The following is a 17,176-nucleotide window of genomic DNA, read 5'->3' on the forward strand; positions in this document are numbered from 1 at the left end:
ACTCCCTCTCGTGTGATATTGCTTAAATCACAACAAAAGAATAGGCCTACTTGTTTTAAAGACAATTCTGTTGTCCATCGAAACTGGCTATTTGTGTTCTTGAATGTTGCATAATTTTCAATAGCCTACCGAGTTTTTGTGTGTGTCATGTCTTTTCAAATGGAAATGGCCATTCTTCTTCCATTTCTCAATGGGGATAGCGCCCTTCGGCAGGCTACTGACAGTGGCTACGGCTGGAAACCCGTAATTACACATCCAGAAGAATATGAATACCCCATTTCGACGGACAACATTGTCAACTATTGTTTTAGTGTGATTTATTGTATATTGATAGTATTCTGTTACATGCCACACTGCCATCTTGATAGGAAAATAACAGTGATTGTAATCAACAGGTGATTACAATCAAGTGACACAAACAGCCAGTGTGGATTGTAGCGCCATATTGGTATGAAAATGCTTGTGACATCATGAGAATACTATGAATAGGCTTATGTGTGCAAAAGCAGGGCCATTTTAAATGGAGCACATTGGAACTCGCGGGTGCTTGTCTGAGACTCTGAATCAAAGGCAGTCTCAGTTCTGAGGCTAGAGCAGCTGCAGCATAAAGTAGCACTACTGTACCCCTTGATTTCTCAAATAAAACGGCCACCATAAAACTACTTTGTCACAAGTTATTTCCGAGCAAAATTGCAAAAAGCCCGTATTTACGATTAGCTTTGGATGAGCACGTGAAGGCAGCACAAGTCACGTGATCAGCCGGAAGAGTGCAAGAAGCGTCGCCGGTTGTCAGCTCTCCTTTTCTCTCTGCAGACGTCGGAGGAGGAGAAGCCAGGGCTACACTGTGTACTACAATGTGCACCAGGCAAGCTTCACTGCTGCTTTATCTGTCTGCTGTCGCATCTCCGCTATCATAACATGTATTTCTAACTATGGATTTCCTTTCGCCGTGTGTGTTTTATGAATGAATGAATGAGGAGACAGTATTAAGGCACTGGTTCTGTTGCTGTAGACAATACACTGATTAGGGCCCCAGCACTGGAACACCTAAATGGATTGGAAGTTGCAAACCCTCATTGGTGTTCTTTTTGCATCTGTTTCACTTCCTGCCTGACTCAAAATGGGTGATTTGGGTGGGATGTGAAATAGGCTAATTGTCAGGTTTGTTCTCATCTGATTTCTGCCCTAACGGGAAATCTGTAATGGTCTGAGCCCGGTTAGGCAATCAGCCACGAGTGGAAAAATCTGCTGCTTTGGATACAACAGATCTGCCCAGTTCTGGATTCACTTCCTCTAGAAGGGCAGATGGAGAGATTCTACTCATTCTAGCTTACTCTTTACTTTCTGTTTTGATTTACTTTCTGTTTTGATTATACTTACCTAAAACTCGAGTGACAATATGGAAACAGCAAACAGCTGCTGGATAGCTTGGAGAAAAATCAGTTATATAGGTTAAGTTATATAATATAGTCATCATCTGCAAATTGCTATCTATAACGACCACATTAGGTACAAAGTCTGGTTATGCTGCACTGAGACAAGAAATGCAACAGCCAAATTCTTTGTTAAAGCCTGAATTGACTTGAGGTGTCGAAGGTCTTGCAGCTTTCCAGACTTTGACCCAGTCTCCCTAAATAAAGCAATAAAATGTCCCGGGATGGCAGGAATGAGACTTTCAGGTTATTTATTAATTGTCTATGTCTGAGCTCTGATTAACCCCATAAGGCTGAACTGGACCAGATTTCAAATTAATCAGGGCCTAGATTAATGATTTAAACCTATTCAAATTTTTTCAATCCAGATTATACAAATAATAACAAACAACCAATTGTTTTGTCAATATGCCCAACAACTAGAGTCCAAAGGGTGAGCCTACGCAGGTGCTGTTAAATTTGAATTAAAACTTGATGATCTATCTTGCCAAACACGCTTACTGTAACAAAGGTATAACTTTATACCTGCTTAATCTTAAACTAGCCTTAAAGTTTGGCGCAGCATAATTAACTGTTAAACTATAATTTAATAGAGTTTAAAGTAATCCTTGTTGGTTGGTTAATCCGCCCTCAGGCTACTAATAAAAGAGGAAATGACTGTGTTTTCTCTGTGCAGAGTCCAGCCGGTCGAATGGACCACCGACTGCATGAACCAGAAGTGAGTATCAGGAGGAAGTGCTGTGCTTCATCTTCAGTTGGTTGTTGTTTTGTATTTGAACATTTTTGTATGTGACGCAGTAGGTGACTGTGTTGTGATGCAGTAGGTGACATGTTGTGATGCAGTCGGTGACATGTTGTGATGCAGTAGGTGACGGTGTTGTGATGCAGTAGGTGACGTGTTGTGATGCAGTAGGTGACGGTGTTGTCTTCTTCTCTCTAGTTTTGACGGCATTGTCTTGGTGACCGACAGCCATGACACCCTGCCGTCCCATCTGGAGTGTCTGAAAGGTCCTCTGCAGGACTACAGCTCTGTACGTGTCTCTCCCACCCATCCACGCTCTCTATCTCTCTCTCTCTAATTCAAAATAGTCTTATGTCTCTGACACACCCACCCACAACATATTTAGACTTTAGAGAAAAGTTTAACATTCTCAAATGTCTCTCTCTCTAGGTGGACAGCGGTCTGGGGGAGGAGGTGGTGATCTTGAAGGTCCCTGGTCTCCCCGGTAACCGACTGGTGTTTGCCTCCACCGGCCCGGTAAACCGTGACTACGATGATGTCCGGCGCTTCAGTGACGCAGCGGTCAATGGCATCAAACGGTCAGTCTTGGCACTGTGGAGAAAATGGCACTCTCCCACCCCATAGTTTTCTGGTTCATTCCAGATTTCTGTGCTGTGTTGCTTATCTCCATATCCTTTCAGGGCCATGAAAGCAGGAATGCAACGGCCCTTGCTGGTCTGCCCTGCTCACCAGAACTACGAAAAGAGCCCCCTGGTGGCTGCGCTCGGGGCCCTTCACGGTCTCTACATGGTGAGAAAACACACAACTTTGTGACCTAAACAGCTCCTCATTTCTACAATGAGAAAAATGAATATCGCTGACAGCTTTTAAACGTTTCTGTTCTGTTCCATCTCTATACATTTAAATAGCCTCTTGAGGTGAAGGAGGCGAACCTGAAGCCCAGCCCGAACAAGGTGTGTGTTCTGGGGCTGTGGGTCGCTCAGGAAGCCCAGGGACAAAGACTGGTGGATCTGGCCAACGCTCTGGAGAGCGGGAGGTGAGTGGGACAGTCCGCTCCCCTGCTGAAACTTCTCTTTGAGTTGGTCACTCGGTTACACACACACGCTTGCACACACACACACACACCGTACTGCTGACCAGAGCATGTGAGCAGAGCAGGGAGCGGAGCGGGGGGATTTTGGCTTGAGCGGGGACCAGAGCGGTACTGGAGTGAAAGTTGGAGCGGCACCGATCACCCGCTCAGTCCCACTCCAGTTTCGATCACATGTTCGAACCAGAATGCATCGTTGCGTGGCCATGTGCACGCCCACTATTTTCTATTTTTCACATGTTCAATAATAGCCTGAGGAGTCTGACTCAGACTCCTGGTGAAATCTGTATGGAGCGGGGAGCGGTCTGGAGCGGAGCGGCCGTGAGCGATTGAGCGGGTGGAAAGGGCCGCTCCATGAGCGAGGAGCGGTAATTATCACCACTCCACTCCGCTCACATGCTCTGATGCTGACTCTCCTCCCCCTCACTCAGGCTGGCGTGCCGTGACATCGGTGGTTCAGACCCAGAGCGGATGGCTGCTCCTCGCGTCGCTGATTATGTGGAGGACCTCTTCAGAGACAGTCCTGTGCAGGTAGGTCTGTTTTGTTGTTGTTGTCTTGTTTTTTTGTTTTGTTTTTGCATTGTGCCTTAGGGCTGCAACTAAATATTTGTATTTATTTTTCCGATTAATCATTTAGTCTATAAAATGTAAAATATAATGACCGATGCCTTTCACACATTACCAGGGCCAAAGTGATGTCTTAAAATTGCTTACGTAGTCTGACCAGCATAATAAATAAAACGAAATATTCATTTTTATTAATGATATGCAATTGAGAAAGTACACAAATCTTGAAGCTGTAACCAGCAAATGTTTGGTATTTTTTATTGATATATGACTTAGCATTTAATCGATTATCAAAATTGTAATCCGTCAATTGACTAATCATCAATCATCATCAACAGTGCCTACAGAAACATATCATCTTGGGTTTTTTTCAATTTTGCACTTGTTGCATGTCCAGATTCTGGTTTGTTGACTGATTGGTTGAGGTGGCAGATGTGAGTGTGCCTGTGCTCACTTCTCCCCAGGTGGAAGTGGTAAGTGACGTAAAGGTCCTGGAGACGGAGTATCCCTGTCTGGCTGCGGTCAACCGCTGTGCCAATGGTAGGAGAACCACTTCCCACATCTTTTTCTGTTTTTCCCATTTATTAACGAGGTTCTGTGCTTTTTTACTTGTTTGTTCTTATTCATGGTTTCGTTCTCGTACAGTTGTACCTCGTCACCAGGCCAGAGTTATCAAGCTCCAGTACTGTGGAGATGGACCGATCCAAAAGACTCTGATGCTGGTGGGGAAGGTGAGAGGGAACTTTTCAAACTTCTGCTGTCTGACCACAAAATAAATATTTAGTCTGCATCTACTCACCCCAATCTCAGTCGAAACAACTGCATAATTCCATCTCAGCTTTCTCTCAAACTATTGGAGTTCACTATTGCTGTTCATTCAATCTTTTGTTACAGAAAAAAGCATAACATCTCCATAAAACCTCTCCAATCAGCATTGTCAGTGTGGGAAGGGAACTGTTAAGTATAGGAGATAATGAGGTAAATATTGGGCTTGTGGGTCCACAGTGCAATCCTTCGGCTACGAAACACTTGCATTGTGCTGCACAGACTGTTTAAAATAATTTAATGGCTATTTCATGCTTGTTTGGAGCTGTAAAAATATAGCCATGTTCACTTTAATAGTTTAATTCAAGAGAAGGCTGGGATGGAACTACGGAGCTAACATTTTGATAACACCTGAATTTTCCCTTTGGGGTGAACTCTTTCTTTAAGATATAAGCCACAAATTGGCATGTACCTGTATTTGAGTGGTTGGTCGTGTTTCCAGGGCATCACCTACGACACTGGTGGAGCTGACATCAAGGCTGGGGGGTTCATGGCTGGGATGCACAGGGACAAGTGTGGAGCTGCTGCTGTCGCTGGCTTCTTCCAGGTGAATGTTCCCTCATATGTCTCTGGTTTCCTAATCTGCCCACTAAATGTTCCCCACCATTTGTAAGACTCAGGACTCGTACATCTCTGGTTTCTTAATGGGCCCAGTAAATGCTGCTATCTGTTTGTAAGACTTGGCTGGGACTCAACACTAGGTAACTCAGACTTGGATGTTGATTAGTTATGACCAAAGAGGATGAAGAAGCTGAAGCAGGTTATCTTTATCTTCACACAAGACCTCTTGTGGTCTCAAGAGGAAAGCGCCATAAAGAACACTCCAGCCTGATCTCACTTTCTGTCTCACTCTATGTGAACAAAACAGAATGTGAGTTCAGGTGATCAGTATGGTTTTTAGCAGGCTAGGAACCCTGGGCCTTGAAGAAGACAGAAAACTCAGTTGCATGTTCTTACCCCACCCTGAGAGTAAGATCTTAAAAGAGAGTCCGACTCCAGGGTACTGACTTGTCTACAACACTGGCATTGACTTTACCCCCTTGTGGCTGTCTAGATCTTAGCCAAGCTGAAGCCAAAGCATCTGAAGGTTGTAGGCTCAATGGCGATGGTGAGGAACAGTGTGGGCGCAGGTCAGTGAAATCCACTTTTATGTTCTGTATTCTTGTTTGTCCTTCCCTCGGTATGAGATCTGTAATGTTGGTCACTCTCAGTCTCAGGACAGTGTGTGTGTGTGTGTGTGTGTTCTCAGACTGCTATGTAGCTGATGAGCTGATGGTTTCCCGTGCGGGTCGCAGAGTCAGAGTGGGAAACACTGATGCTGAGGGCCGTATGGTCATGGTGGACCTGCTCTGTGAGATGAAGGAGAAGGTCAGAGCATCCTGCTACACTTTCCTGCTCACTCTCATTTATACATCCTGCCCTGGCCTTCTGTCCACCTTCATCCCTTCTCTTCGTAATGACCTTGTCTGTCTCTGTAGGCGATACGCGAGGTTTCTCCTCAGCTGTTCACTATTGCCACTCTGACTGGCCATGCAATCAGGGCCATGGGACCCAACTACTCTGTGAGTACTGCTGCAACACAAACACAAGTGCAACTTAAAATGTAGAGCAGGTGCGCTCCCTCTTGTGGCCATTTTGGCTGCATGTTGTACTATCACTAAAACATGAAGCAAACCATGGGGAACATGGGATAACGACACTCGGGTCTCAGATGACCATTTTGAAACCAAAATAAAAATGGTAAACTGAGACCAAGTCTTGCTGTTGCTTTTTGGAGTGCTGCTATCCCATGTTCGTCATGGTTTTCTACAAGTGCAAATGAGTCAAGTTTATGTTTGGCCATTAAAATGTACAGTAGATGTAGTAAATGTACAGCACTGTAGAAATCATCTGTACTGAGTTCTGAATCTTTTGGTAGATCATCATGGATAATGGACCTGCCCATCGCAATGGAAATGCCGCTCAGTGGCAGAAAGGTGAGAAGACAACACAGATGAACCCACAAAGTGCCATGCGAACTGAACACAAAACACCTGTTTATCGAAATCAGAATTCAACATTATCTCATTAGAAGAAACTGGAGTCTTTTTTGTCCGTTTTTAATTGAAGTTTTGGTGTTACAATTCAGGCGGTGTCTCTCGTCATAGACGTGTGGTCAATGGGTCAGCATGGGGGAAATAATCCCGTTCTCCCCATTCAGCATAGTTAGCATTTAGCTGCTAGCCCAGCCCAGGCAGCCAGCATTGGGGATTCAACCACTGCAGTAAACGCACATCTGAACAGACGTCTATGTACCTGCTCTCGAATCTCCAATCCTGTAGTGTAGAGCCACAGCACCGTCCTTTGGTGAGTCAGCCCATTGAGATATACGGGGGCTTTTCCCCCACCGTCTAGTCTTGCACGCCAGCCGTTGTAACATTTTGTGGGCGTTCCCACACAGACTGACTGTACAGTATCTATTACAAACTATACCAAATATGCACAAAAATGAAAAGAACAAACAAGAAATGTTTTGAACCTACAATAAATAAAATAAAAATAAGCAATTAAAATATAATTAAGATTATCCATCCATTATCCTCTCAATAACTGTCAAACTATTCATCTAGTTTGACAGTTATTGAGAGTTGATTTGAGTTAATGAGTTATTAATTTGAGTTAGGGTGGACCAGTGATGTCACTGGTCCACACTTTAACACTCAATAACTGTCAAATTAAATGACAGACTTCAAAACAGTTTACAGTTTTCTGATATACTACTGATGTTCTAATGATACAAAGCTGGTTGAAAATGGGCAGTGTTCCTTTAAGTAAAAGAAATAAATAAATGCATAAAAAATTGCATATACTATCAGAAGTGCAGACCGCACCCGCCGACCTCCTGAGACCTAAAGCAACCTGTCAATTTGATAGTGCCTGGATGAGATGGTCACATCAATGCAAAAACCAGGTGGTGCAAACATTTGTTCAGATATTGTGGAACAGCCAATTGGTTTCGTCGTGTTGTGTGTGTGTGTACGTGTTTGTGTTTGTGTTTGTGTGTGTAAAAAATGTGGATCCTTGCACCCCCTCCTGATCCCCTCTCTCCTGTGCAGCCGGGGAAGTGTTGGGCGATGTGTTTGAGGTGTCCAGTATCAGGCGTGAGGACTACGATTTCCACAAGGGGAAATCTGAGTACGAGGATATCCTCCAGTGCAACAACCTGCCGTCCTCAGCTACTCCCCGAGGACATCAGACCCCAGCGGCTTTCCTCATCATGGCCTCGGGGCTTGACAAGGTACACAAACATGCTCAGAACGAGATATTTATTCATGACATGGGCACAATATAATGTGGCAAAAGTGCAATGGCTAATCTGTCAAATCCCTGTATTTTTCTCTCTCCTTGTCTCTCCCTGTATTTCTAAAACAGTATGGTGTGGATTCTGACAATCCTCTGCCATACTCCCACATCGACATCGCTGGGTCCAGTGGTCCTTTCCCTGGTGTGCCAACAGGAGCCCCCATCCTTGCCATGGCAACCAACTACATCATCTCTAACAGTCTCTAACCGGATACTTTGTCTCAGTATACAAATAGCATATGGAGAGAATGGTCTGTCCTCTACACACAATCCCAACACAAATTGCATTCATCCAAATATACATAAAATCTTGCTCCACATACATGTGTCCAACACTCCTGAATACCTCAAATCAATGTTATCCTGTTAATTCTACTAACTAGTTTTTATGTAATATCTGTCCCATCTACAGCCAGTGTCAAATGTCTCTGTTCTCACCTTAAGTGGCCTGTAATCAATATACTCAGGGGTGAAGTATCAGTATAAAAAAATACCATCCTTTTTCATGTTTTTGTGAAACCAAACCGGGAAATCCTCAGTGATTAATAAAACAGATTTTCAAATGTCACGACTCTTTCAGTGTAACATCTTTCTAGCATGAGTTTATACATCATTAATACCGGGAAGAAAAGAGGCAGCTTGGTCATTTTGGAGATGTGGTTACAGTGTACTTCTAACATTTCTGTTCCTTGGTAACACTTGTAGCGGCAGTTAAAGGTTTTGAATAAATGTCACAAGTTTGTCAAAAATTAATTCACCCTTAGAACACATTAAACATGTAAATGTAAAACTTGTTTCTACTAAAGTAGCATCCAACAACACGGTCTCAGGTTTTTAAGATTATATCTTATAAGAATTCAGTGTTGTGTGTGTGTGTGTGAGAGAGCAGAAATTGTGTTCAGCCACAGCTATGCCATTTTACGTGCAGTTGCACTGAATCTTTCAGGAAGTGTAAAGCCGGATTTTTTAATGCTGTAATTGGGGCTGACTAAATGGGCAAAAATTGATAATTGGTGGCCGAAATGCCTCAACACAGGTTCAGCACCAGGAAGAGCCCTCTGGGGGCAGAGAGAAGCATGCCAACTCTGAGCAAGGCCTGACTAAATGGCCAGTCTTTACAATGGCAGTCAGATATAATTAACTATTAAACATAACAAAAAAATACCTATAGTTGTTTACATTTGTGAATCTACCGGTATTTATGTTCTCAAACATGTGTGCATACTATAGCCTATGTGCACCCATAACTTATAGCCTTTTTATCATTTTATTATCTTATCTGTGAGTATTGCTTTTGTTCCGTGTATGTAGCCTATTGTTATTCCCTTGTGTATGTATTTTGATCCCTTGTGCATTTTTACTATAGGCTATTGCTTTTTTATTCCCGTTTTCTGTATTTATCTTGTAGTTTTTAGTTTATGTCCCGAGGACTGCAGGTGAAAATTAGCTTCGGCTAACCCCGGCACTTTTACCGTTGTCCCGTATGGATGACTCTGTACGTGTATATAACTGTCTTTTAATGTGCATTGTCCTGTCCAAATAAACAATAGGCTAAAGTAAAGTAAATATAAATATATATATATAAAATGTATGTATAATACTAAATTTAAGACTGATTTGAGACATTGTAAGACTTTTCTAGGACATGCAGACATACATTTCCTTGTATATTTCACAAATATTGACAAAGAACAACCTATTAAACTTGCGCTTACATGACCCCTCCAAAATGGCGAAAATCAGGGGACAGTTTTTCAGACGTGACGTAAGGCGCCTAAGAGGAAGCGGAAATGACGCAGGGACGCCGAGTTATTAAAACCTCACGTTGCGCGCGCGCTAGAGAACATTACCTCTTTTCTCTGCAGTGAGAGCAGTGTCTGCTGTGTCGCACTTTACCTAGCTTACAATACGAAGACTGCACTTTTTAAAGGAACCTCTCCTGCTCGGCGATATCTTCCAACTGCCACAGAAGCCTCCATTTTCGGGGACTAGACACGACAGAGGTCTTTTTATTTCTCGTCTTTGAATCGACGCAGACACAAACACAACTCGCCACCATGTTTGAGGCTCGCTTGGTCCAGGGCTCCATCCTGAAGAAAGTGCTGGAAGCTTTGAAAGACCTGATTACAGAGGCGTGTTGGGATGTCAGCTCGTCTGGGATCTCTCTGCAGAGCATGGATTCCTCTCACGTCTCTCTCGTCCAGCTCACACTCCGGAGCGACGGCTTCGACTCCTACCGCTGCGACAGAAACCTCGCCATGGGAGTCAACCTCAGCAGGTGAGCAGCGCAGTTAGCTAACATAACGTGTTCTGTTCTGACAGCTATGGTTAAAAGATGCGAAACAGAAGAGGTGTATTTTAGTAGTCGGCCCACAAATGCATACATTTGTTAGCTAGCTGACAGTTCAACTTGTCATGACAAAGTCGACGTTATCTCGCGAGTTTCTCCCCCGATGTTAACCCGATCAAGGATTTATTTATTTGAGCAATGAGCTCGTTGCAGTGTCTGCCTTTGTTAGCTGTATTGGCCAGTGAGTCAGTGACAAAAGATTACAAAGAAGTTGTGGTGTTAGAAGTCACGCCATCTTGCTGGAGTTGCCCGGACATGCCTTTCTAGTACTTTATAGTGGCCAAAGTTGTCAATATGTCAAGTTAAGCAAATCAAATTAGCATTTGCAATCAGATTATTTGAGAAGTTTAACATGGGGCCTATTGTTGCAGTACATTGAGATACATAGCAACGTCATTTGAGCGCCAAATTCAATGCAGGCAGGGAGGTTTTGCAGAGTTACGCCCTACTCTGCCTCTGGTTGGCTTACCCTCATATTTTACCCTAACCTTAACCAATCATCACTCCTCATCCCTGAATCCATCCAATCATCACACTATGCCTAAACCTAAGGGCGGGACTTGGCGCAAATGCGGTGGAGGGGGGGAATAGAGCTGAGATTGGCGGGAATTTTGCTTGAACCCGGGAACTACCACTTCCGCTTGCGTCACTGCAGTCTTCGTACACACTGGTACAGTACCATAGGTACTAATGATTTCTTAGCTTTTTGCCCCACGGATGGAATTTGACCTACACTTTGTTTTTTTTAATGCATGCATTAGGATCCGACCTGTCATCCAAACTTTATGTAGTTTACACTGACACTGCATTCAAATTGTATACGTTCAGGATAATCAGAACAAGGCTTATGGCTTCTCGACATTGTTGCAAGGTGTACACTTTTATTTTGTAAGCTGTCCAGTGTCTGTCCATGTACTATGAAGATGATACATTTTACTTTGTGGTTTGTAGTCATTTTTTCTCCTGTCTCTCCCATTCAGTATGTCAAAGATCTTGAAGTGTGCAGGAAACGAAGATATCATCACCCTCAGAGCAGAAGACAATGCAGACACACTCGCCCTTGTGTTCGAGACACTCAGTGAGTTATTACATTTATAACCAGTTTCCTATTAGTACGGTTTTTACTATATTATGCATTATAGCAACATCAACTTGAAGTCCCTGCTGCATGGCTGTGTTGCTTCAGCAGCACCCGACTATCTATTTACTTCTCCCATTTTCTCCCCTCTCTGCTCTTTCAGACCAGGAGAAAGTCTCAGATTATGAGATGAAATTAATGGACCTGGATGTGGAACAGCTGGGTATTCCAGTAAGTAATTGGTGACCTTTTGTGTGTGCACTCCAAATGTGCCTTTCATACAGTCTGTAATGTTGCTGACTCGACCCATCTGTCCACCCCTCCAGGAGCAGGAGTACAGCTGTGTGGTGAAAATGCCCTCTGGGGAGTTTGCCCGTATCTGCCGTGACCTGTCCCAGATTGGAGACGCTGTCATGATCTCCTGTGCCAAGGATGGAGTAAAGTTCTCTTGCACTGGAGAGCTGGGAACCGGAAATGTCAAGCTGTCTCAGACCAGCAATGTAGACAAAGAGGAAGAGGCAGTGAGTATACATTATTCATGCATGGAGCCAAGTTTAGTGTATTGTGAAAATAAATGAATAATTTTTGATTTGGCCGTTTTGACAGTCAGATATTTAATTTGAACCTTTTCCCCTTCTCACTTTCGTATTTTAGGTAACTATTGAGATGAATGAGCCTGTCCAGCTGATCTTTGCCCTCAACTACCTGAACTTCTTCACCAAGGCAACGCCACTGTCCAAGACCGTCATCCTCAGCATGTCTGCAGATATCCCCCTCGGTAAGTTCATCCGCTCATGTTTAGGCCGTCAGTTTTCCTCAATGACCCTGGTATGACCATATCAAATAATACTAATCAAAGAACTACAGCGCTAAAACAAACAAGAATAAACAAAGTAAACAAAATACAGTATGGGTTAGTCTTTGTTTTACAACATATGTCGAAATTTGCACCCCTAACTTGACTGTTTTCTTCATATAGTGGTGGAGTACAAGATTGCTGATATGGGACACGTCAAATACTACTTGGCGCCCAAGATCGATGAGGAGGCTTCTTAAATTCTGGTTTCCAATCCGAAAAGGGAGAGTGGAGAAAAGCAGGCGATGGGGACTTATCTTAGGTGAAGAAAGTGCTGCAGTGATGTCATCACGTTCATCTGACTCGCTTCCTCTGTGGTATCTGATCTCTTTCCATTTGTGAGCAAATGTTCCACAGTGTCATCTTCTATATCCAGGCCAATGTCACCATTTTGAATGTTGCAGTTGGTTGCAAATTTGTTATGCAATTAATTTCTGTAACTTTGTTCTAAATAGTTTTCAGAATGGCAGACAGTTGGTCTGTGGCCCCAGAGGAAAGTTTAGCACTTGTTCACTCTGCCATTGTTTACCTCTTTTTTTTCTGGGAAAGCAAATTTCAAGTAACCCATTCCTACTTGTAGATACGCGTCTGTAAATACTTCCTGTGGTCTCATACTGTCGACCCAGCCCAATTGTTTTTGTATGCATTAATTCAACCCCCAAATAAATGCTAAAAGTGGTTTCTAAACTGTCTTCTGTATTTCTAACATTTGTGGAACTTGACTAGAAGTTGATATAGCTTTAGACTGCAGCAATAATGTGAAACCTCAACATTTAGCACATTGGTCATGTCAATCAAAGGAGTGAGCTGCATTTCTTAGATCAGTTATTGTAAGCAACCCACATAAAGGTGAGTATAAACCCATAGCTAGAAAATGTCTTCATAGATTTTAGTGTTAGTCCAGGTTGTCTGCTGCTTTTGAGAGTTGAGTTCATCCACTGAAGCGCCACCTCTGGGGAGCAGCTGTAACATGTTGGGGAGGCAATGTGACCGTGTCAAATGGCATACTTTTAATGTTTAACATACTTTTTACTTGTGTTTGAAAACCCTGCATATAAGTGGTAATTTTGATGTAAAAAGAAGGGAGGAGGGGTTAAGTTTGAGACTTGAGTGTTATGGTTGTTACAAAGTGTAACCACTAGATGGTGCTATTGACCTACTTTTGGCTCCTACGTGTGAAGGTGCAAAATGTTCACCTGCCAAGCCATATAAGTTCCATATCAAAGTAAGTTTTCTGGAGTTCAATTTTCCAATTTGTTAAGTCATAAATGTGAGCAATTGGGAATGGATTTTCTTTCTATTCCTCAAAATAGAAAGCATGTCTTATTTGTTCAGTGTTAATTTGATAAATGTCCATTTGCATTCAAATGGCTGTTATAGCTATTCTGATATGGTATTTGTTTGATCTTTTTTTAAACCTTTATACAGGGGGAGTTCAATAACAGCAATGCTGTCTTTTTCAGGAGCGCCCCCGTTCACAGTCACACCTGGAAGCTGACCAGTTCAACCACATTCTTCTGATCTGCTCGCCACTGGAGCAGTTGGGGTTAAGGGCCTTGCTCAAGGGCACCTCAGTGGTCCTAATGAGGGAGGGGCAAACACTGACTTTTCACTCTCCCCACCCAGATTTATCCTACCAGTCCCGGGGATTGAATTGACGACCTTCCAGTCACAGGCTCGCTTCTCTAACCTTTAGGCCACCACTGCCCCCCAGCTCACTAGGTATTCGGTTACATATTTTGAATATGTAGCTGAATACCTTGTGCACTGGGGAGCAATGGTGGCAAAGAGCCAGATATTTTGAACTGTAAATCCAGCTGCCCTATCAAATTCATAAGGATTGTGCACTTTGTGACAAGTTTTTGCAATTTGGCATGGTGTTAGGTATGGGTATTGGGCATAAGGTTTTCACAAACCACCAGATGCAACTACAAGTTGGGATGGCCACCTAGTGGCTGGTATGCAGAAACTCCAATATGGCCCTCACCGGAAAGCGAATGGTAAATGGCCTGCATTTATATAGCGCTTTTATCCAAAGCGCTTTACAATCAGTAGGTAGTCTACATTCACCCATTCATACACCGATGGCGGCAGGCTGCCACGCAGGGACACCATCGGGAGCAAGGAGGGTTAAGTGTCTTGCCCAAGGACACAACGACAGCAGCTGGGAGGGAGCGGGGATCGAACCGCCAACCCTTGCGTCATTGGCCGACCCGCTCTACCTCCTGAGCTAAAGCCACCCTGCGAATGTCACATCTGAGCTCCTTTTAGTACTAGATCATTGTATAATGTCTACTTTTCTACTTTTTTGGTGATAGGAATCCATTTCTCAATTCATTTTTCTATTCCAACATCATTTCCAAGGCCAAATCTATTTTTCAAGGTCATGTTAAAAATAGGCAGCCGTACCTCTGGAACTGTCATATAGAAAGATTATATAGGCCTCTAGACCTATGTTTCCTCCCCAGGAATTCAACTGTCAGTTTATTGGACATGTCACTGTCACTATAGTGCAGGGGTAGGCAACATCTTTTTTCCAGAGGGCCATACTGACATACATCTTGTAAGCGAAGGGCCACACATTGGAGATTATATCTGCCAACACTCCTGATTTTCGCAGGAGTCTCCCTAGTTGTAACCCTCTCTCCCGTTGTGATTGGTAATTTCTTGTTAATCTCCCGATATAATAGTGATACAAATCCAATGACTCTAGCAGATGAGATTTTTTTAACATATTTCTACCTATTATTACGTTTTTGGGGCTTGTTTTGTTTTTCGTTGAGGACCTTGGGGGCCGGATTGAGATGGTCCAGGGGCCAGGTCCGGCCCTGGGGCCGCATCTTGCCCATGTATACTCTAATGACAAAAACCCAATATGGCAGGGAAATTGGCCACCATTCTGGCATAAAATGACCATGGCTACATTCCGATCGGCTAGTAGTTCTCTGCGAAGTGGACTGCTCAGGGTATTTAGCCTTATTACATAACATGGCTGAATACCCTGTGCAGTCCACTTCAAAGGGGAACTACTAGTTGATCGGAATGCAGCCCAAAACTCCGGTACTAAGCCACAGAAAGATGATCTTCAGCTAAAAGGTTATGTGCTTGACACCTTCACCCTCTTCAGAGAGTGGGCCAGTCGGTAAGTTGACCCACCCCGTGTATCTAGGCAACTGTACACAATTTGTGCCATGTGACCATAAATGCACCCATCAATTCTTTCTGGCTGTGATGAGAGAAGCATTTTTTGACACAGTTTTTGCTTGTCAGTTATCAGAATAAAACTGTTTTGACTTATGTCAAAGCAAATTCATCCAGGTCTAAAAAATATATATATCATAAATAGGATCTCAGGTGGAGATGAGGGTAGCACATCCACAAACTGAGTCCATGATGCTTTCATGGAGGGGAAGCTTGTCATGCAACGTGGTGACAAGAGGTTCTCACAGCATCAAGTTTCTGAAGGAGGATGGTGGATCAAAGGGCCTCTATGGCCAGCAGAAGGAGACCATCGAGCTCAAAACATGAAATGCTAGGGGCCATTGATGAGTTTGATGATAATTGGTTCTTTGCTTCAAGCAACAAGGAAAGTTTGGAGCATCCAGAGTCCTCAGCTGCTGAACAGAACAAGTTCTTCAATCATCTCAAAGCTCGATGTGACAATAAAGTTGTCAATCCGTTCAAGGAGATGGGTCCAGAGCTCATCACCATAGACCAGTGGTTCCCAACCTTGGGGTCGCGACACTAAGTGGGGTCGCCTGGAATTTAAATAGGGTCGCCTGCAATTTATTTAAAAAAGGGTAAAGCTGAAGATCATCTTTCGATGTGGCTTAGTTCCGAAGTTATGTTCATTTTAAGCCCGAACGGTGGCCATTTTGCCCACCATATTGGGTTTTTGCCAGCTGAAGCGTGAAGAGGGAACAGGAGAGAGAAGACTAGTTGAAACTGTGTTGTGTGTGTGTGTGTGTGTGTGTGTGTGTGTGTGTTAAAAGTGACATTGACATTTGACCTTGGAAATGACATTGAAATAGGAAAAATGACTTCAGAAATTGATTCCTAGCACCAAAAAGTAGAAAAGGTGACATACAAGGATTTAGTACTAAAAGGAGCTGGTGGCCACCCCAACTTGTATCAACCTATGTATGTGGTTTTTGAAAACCTTATGCCCATACCTAACACAAACTTCATCATGGAACTCATTGTTCAGAGACATGCCATTTCTGAGCGTTATAAAGGCTCTGTGTTTCATGCAGGTCACTGGGCAAATTAAATAAGCCACTAAATATTCAAAGAGTTCATCCACTTACATCACTCAGTGAAGACACAGCCAGCAGTAACAGTGAGAAACAGAGGATTGTCTGCAGCTAGTCGGTGTCCACTGCTTATGTGCGTGTCACAGCCAGATTTAAAAAACGGCTAGGATTTTCAAAATCCTGTAGTCTGAGCCAGCCATTAGTTCAACTAGTTCTGATACCTGTTGGAGCACGCTGGCCATTTAGTCAGGCCTCACTCACTGTTGGCATGCAGCTTCCCAGAGGTGTGCTCCATCAGGAGCTAACGTGTGGAGCTCTCCATGGTGCTGAACATGTGTTCACTCATTTTGGCCACTAATTAGCCATTTTACCCATTTATTTGGGCCTAATTACCGAATTCAAAAATCCGGCCCTGTCACTGTCTCTTATGGACCCGTGGCAATACCTTTGCCAAATGCTGTCAGGCCGACAGTAGAGGAAAATGAAACAGAGATACATACAGAGATACAGACATTTGCTCATTTATGTATAAGATATAAGATCGGTAGGTAGCCCAATAGGCCTAAAAGCCCTAATCTGATAGGCAGCCACATCTGATAGTGGTCAGGAAGACTCCCCTACTGTCTGTAACCTAAATATT

The 17,176-nt window shown here is 43.4% G+C and overlaps 2 protein-coding genes across 2 annotated transcripts; both read left to right on the forward strand.

Moving 5' to 3' along the window:
* The first annotated feature begins 768 nt into the window (after positions 1-768).
* On the forward strand, positions 769-8,567 carry LOC310783229 (putative aminopeptidase W07G4.4). The gene is made up of 16 exons (XM_083644048.1): positions 769-865; positions 2,110-2,151; positions 2,374-2,464; positions 2,605-2,753; positions 2,856-2,964; positions 3,084-3,211; positions 3,697-3,796; positions 4,297-4,372; positions 4,478-4,563; positions 5,100-5,204; positions 5,712-5,787; positions 5,907-6,025; positions 6,136-6,219; positions 6,576-6,633; positions 7,753-7,934; positions 8,069-8,567. The coding sequence occupies exons 1-16, from the start codon at positions 855-857 to the stop codon at positions 8,204-8,206; spliced, it is 1,554 nt and encodes a 517-aa protein (XP_083500174.1). The 5' UTR covers positions 769-854; the 3' UTR covers positions 8,207-8,567.
* A 1,290-nt stretch (positions 8,568-9,857) lies between these two features.
* LOC310783286 (proliferating cell nuclear antigen) lies at positions 9,858-12,963 on the forward strand. Its single transcript, XM_083644112.1, has 6 exons — positions 9,858-10,277; positions 11,330-11,427; positions 11,591-11,658; positions 11,754-11,948; positions 12,082-12,205; positions 12,407-12,963. The coding sequence occupies exons 1-6, from the start codon at positions 10,057-10,059 to the stop codon at positions 12,481-12,483; spliced, it is 783 nt and encodes a 260-aa protein (XP_083500238.1). The 5' UTR covers positions 9,858-10,056; the 3' UTR covers positions 12,484-12,963.
* The last annotated feature ends 4,213 nt before the right edge of the window (positions 12,964-17,176 follow it).

Source organism: Poromitra crassiceps (genome assembly GCF_964638095.1).
Source record: "Poromitra crassiceps genome assembly, chromosome: 10".
NCBI classification, from domain to species: domain Eukaryota; kingdom Metazoa; phylum Chordata; class Actinopteri; order Beryciformes; family Melamphaidae; genus Poromitra; species Poromitra crassiceps.

Bases quoted from the DNA above. Each gene is read 5' to 3' on its own strand.
- LOC310783286 (XM_083644112.1), top strand. From the start codon at position 10,057: ATGTTTGAGGCTCGCTTGGTCCAGGGCTCCATCCTGAAGAAAGTGCTG. The intron at 11,949-12,081 runs GTGAGTATACAT...TTCGTATTTTAG, and splicing joins TAGACAAAGAGGAAGAGGCA to GTAACTATTGAGATGAATGA. The intron at 12,206-12,406 runs GTAAGTTCATCC...TTCTTCATATAG, and splicing joins GTCTGCAGATATCCCCCTCG to TGGTGGAGTACAAGATTGCT.
- LOC310783229 (XM_083644048.1), top strand. The intron at 3,212-3,696 runs GTGAGTGGGACA...CCCCTCACTCAG, and splicing joins AACGCTCTGGAGAGCGGGAG to GCTGGCGTGCCGTGACATCG. The intron at 4,564-5,099 runs GTGAGAGGGAAC...TCGTGTTTCCAG, and splicing joins CTCTGATGCTGGTGGGGAAG to GGCATCACCTACGACACTGG.